A 3,743-nucleotide genomic window follows, 5' to 3' on the forward strand; every position below is an offset into this window, starting at 1 on the left:
TTCCCCAAATATGTCCATTTCCCGGGCAACACCAACACACACTTAGGAAACCCTGGCAAGGCTGAATTACTTCTGCACCTTGTAGCACAGGCACTGCAGCTCGAGCTCATCGTCCTTCTCCCGAGGCTCTCGTGAGCCCCTTCCCCACTGTGCACGCAACGCTCCCACCTGCCTGCCTGAAATAAGAAGGGCAGGAGACTTTTTCTCCTTTTAATGCCTTTAATAAAACTGATCAGCATAAGATTGAGAAGCTTGACGGGTCGGCACTCTCTGTTGTCTCTCCCAGGGTGACTCAGAGGAGCAGAACTAGAGGTCCAGTCCTCGTCGGAGCCTGTTGAGCGTGATCCAGATGTTGATCTCTACAGCTTCTCTCTCCATGTCCTGGGTTTGAGAGGATTTTCTTGCTCAGGGTGAGGGGCAATGAAGGCTTTTAGCATCTCTGCAGGCTCAGCACTCTGTTCCTCATGCCCAGACATCACTCCAATTTCCCAACTCTATATTGGCTTGTTATTCTGGCGGTCTTCTCAGTAAGTTTGGAGTAGTAGTTTCTCATGGCACGCTGGTCCTGAGGTTATTTTGCGTGCCCCCCTCCTACCTCTCGTCCCTTCTCCTCACTGTCTGGGGAGGTCTTCTCCCTTCACTCTCTCGGGAGAAGAGCCATTAACTTAGCCCTAGCCAGGGTCTTTACTGATACAAAAAAGAACCATTAACGACAACGACTTGTAATTCTCATAACAAACAGGTAGCACTTTAGCAGCAACACTGGTCTGACTAGTTTTTGTAACCTTTTTCTCACAAAAAAAATTGACATATTTTTTGTTTATAACACTGCCCAGAATGCTCTTGGCACAGCAGAGCCCAAGCTGGCTGGCTCTGGGCTCAGCACAGCCCAGACACAGGCGCAGGAAGACACAGCGGCTGTTTTGCAGCCGTGCCCCAGAGGGATGGGAAGGGGCCCCTGCCTCTGGTCTCGCTTGCTTGGGTTTCTGACTGGGTCTGAGGCAGGGGCTGCCTGATTCCCCCCTTCTGGGGAGACCAGAGCCGCCGGAAGCGCGCCCAGCGTGCAGGCGCTGCCTGACAGCGCTGCGGCCGCTGGGACGGTCGCGCTCCCGAGTCCCAGCCACTCCGCTGCCGCTGCTGCTTCTTTTGCTTTACGGCACACCCAAAGCTCACTGCTAGGCCACGGTGGTCTCTTGTCCTGCCCTCTTCCTGTCCCTGTGTAGGGATGGAGCATCGCTGTGCTTTCAGGAAGCTCTTGGTGGAAACTTCTGCCATTACAAGCTCTTTTGCCCTCGGTGGATGCCTGCACTGGAATCCTTCACGGCTGGGTTTGGAGCACACTCAAGTTGGCTCTTTTAAAACCCAGGGTCCTTTTCCCCTTCAGCGTGCTCAGCACGCCCTTTAACTCCATGCTGCTGTGCAGCTGGAGCAGCGGGACAGGGACCTTTGCAGCCTGAGCTGCCCTTGTTCCTCTGCCCGTGCACAGAACACAGTGGGGAGGAGAACGGCAGCAGGGCCCTGCGTGTCCCCGGGCTCAGGTTTTGCGCCGCTTCAACTCCACGGAGATGCAGGTAAAGTGAAAAACACAAACAGTTTATTAAGGGAAAGCAAAGCGAAGGGGTGAGCTGGGAGGTAAAAAAGGGCATGGGCAGGGCCTGAGGGCTGCAGGGAAGGAGCTGCCAACAGGGAGAGAGATGGCAGGAGCTGCTGGAGCTTCGCACAGGCTCAGCTGTGAGCAGCCAGAGCCGTGCCTGGAGCTGCAGCTGGTCCCTTCTGCTCTGCAGGTGGTCCCATCTTCGATGGGAACTGGAAGTCATCAAAGGAGGCCGGTACAGGTACATCTGGTCCAGGAGACAAACGAAGTTCTTCAGATCTTCTTTCAAATTTCATCTGAATCCATGAGTTCATGGAGGATGGGCTCTCGTCTTCCCTGAGGGCTTGAAGAGCTGGAAGAGAGAGGAACAGAGCCACGGTCAGAAGCCAAATTGAGGGAATCCAAGGAAAGCCTCCTGCCAGGGCCATGCCGGCCGGCTCTCGCCATGGCCAGGAGGGAGCGGGAGACAAGGGCTTCGGGCGGAAGGTGCTGGCCACGGATCCGCCACGTGTCCCAGAGAGCTGTCCGGGCTGTGCCCCCCACGCGGCTGCCCTGACTCACCCTGACTGAGGACCTGGAGCTCCTCCTTCTGCCCCATCATGAGCACTCCGGCCACCCCTGTTAAGACAGAGCATGTGGCGGCGCCGGGCGGCACAGCTGCCCGACACGGGCGCTGCCAGCCCTGCGGCCGCACGCCCTCCTGCCGGGCAGAGCTCGTGCCGGGCCCCTGCCGCACGCTGCCGGCCGAGGGCACGGCTGCGGGAGGGCGGCGGCAGCGCCCAGGGCGGGCGGGGCTGCAGCGGCCCGGGCGCGGCTCCCGCTGCCGGGGCAGCGGCCGGGCCGGGAGGCGGGGAGGGGCGCCGGGCTGCTGGCTCACCGAGGAACCTGACGGCCGCCTCTCGTAGGGGCCTCTGTGGGCTCCGCAGGTGCGGCAGGGCCCAGCGCAGGTGCTCGGCCGCTCGGCTCTCGTCCTGCAGCAGCTGCGGGGAGAGGCGGCAGGGAAGGCTCGGAGCGGGCTCTGCCCCTCGGCCGGGCGCTCCCTGCGCCCGGCACCGGCCGAGCCGGCGCGCACGGCCCAGGGCAGCGAGCAGCGTGGGGGATGCAGGCTGGCGGGCCCGGCTGCAGCGCCGGGCAGGGGCGCAGCTGCCAGCCCCCCGCACTGAGCACCGGGGGCAGGGGGGGCTTCTCCAGTCCAGCCTGTGGCTGGGGCTCCCGGGCTGTCCTTACCAGGCTCTCGGCGAACTTCATCCGCCGCTTCTTCCTCAGCGGCTCCTGGAGATCCCTCCTCCTCAGGAAGCGGGTGGCACAAAGCAAGGCTTCGCGAGACGCCTGCAGAGCAGCAGAGAGCCGCAGGTGGCACCAGAGCCCAGGTGAGTCACACGGGAGCCGGCTCCCTGTGCCAAGGCCAGGGGAGGCTGGAGCCCACGAGGCGCCGGGGCAGGAGGCGGCCGAGCCCCCGGCCAGGGATGCGGCAGCATCACACCAAACCTCACCTCGGCCACCTGCACGTCCTCGTGGTGCCAGCGCAAGAACAGAGGGAGCAGGCTCTGGCTCACAACTGTCATGAGGGGATTTTCCTTCTCTTCCACTCCCAGCTCCAGCACCTTGCTGAAGAGCTGAATGGAGAGCAGCTGCACATGGCTGTTGTCCTGGAGGAAAGGAAAAGTCCTAAGCATCAACTACTCCAGGCTCACTGGGGCAAAGGCCCTAAAATGAACAGGGCACAAAGTTTCCAGACAGGCAGCGTCCAGTGCCCTTGGCTGGAGGCGCAGAGCCTTACCTTCTCAAAGTGTGGCAGCAGGGACTCAGCCAGCTTCAGGGCGGCGGTGCTGGGTATCTCGAGGTCTTTGTCCTGGAGCACATGCGTGAGCACAGAGAGGCTCATCCCGACCATCTCTGCATCTGGATGGGCCAGCAGCTCCACCAGGTGTTGATAGAGGCCTCGTATTCCTCCGGCCTGTGTGCAAGACCAGGCTGTGCTGTGAAGCCGTGACTGGCCGCAGCACCAACAGCTGCTTGGGGCACTCGGGCAGCTGAAGCGGGAGTCGGGAGAGCTGGCAGCAGCTGCCCCTGCTGCCAAAGCAGCCAGCCAAGCCCAAAGGTCTCCCTTCCCCAGCCCCACGCTGCCAGCGCGGCTTCAGCCACTGCC

The 3,743-nt window shown here is 61.6% G+C and overlaps 1 protein-coding gene across 1 annotated transcript; it reads right to left on the reverse strand.

Annotated features, from left to right (window-relative positions):
- Positions 1-1,112: 1,112 nt before the first annotated feature.
- On the reverse strand, positions 1,113-3,479 carry LOC139592656 (uncharacterized). Its single transcript, XM_071432723.1, has 6 exons — positions 3,375-3,479; positions 3,088-3,243; positions 2,822-2,923; positions 2,472-2,574; positions 2,156-2,212; positions 1,113-1,946 (listed from the first exon to the last, which is right to left on the reverse strand). The coding sequence occupies exons 1-6, from the start codon at positions 3,477-3,479 to the stop codon at positions 1,726-1,728; spliced, it is 744 nt and encodes a 247-aa protein (XP_071288824.1). The 3' UTR covers positions 1,113-1,725.
- Between the last annotated feature and the right edge of the window lie 264 nt (positions 3,480-3,743).

The sequence above is a fragment of the Agelaius tricolor genome, unplaced genomic scaffold, assembly GCF_023055355.1.
Source record: "Agelaius tricolor isolate 1412-34295 unplaced genomic scaffold, bAgeTri1.0.p SCAF_8, whole genome shotgun sequence".
In the NCBI taxonomy this organism is placed as follows: Eukaryota; Metazoa; Chordata; class Aves; order Passeriformes; family Icteridae; genus Agelaius; species Agelaius tricolor.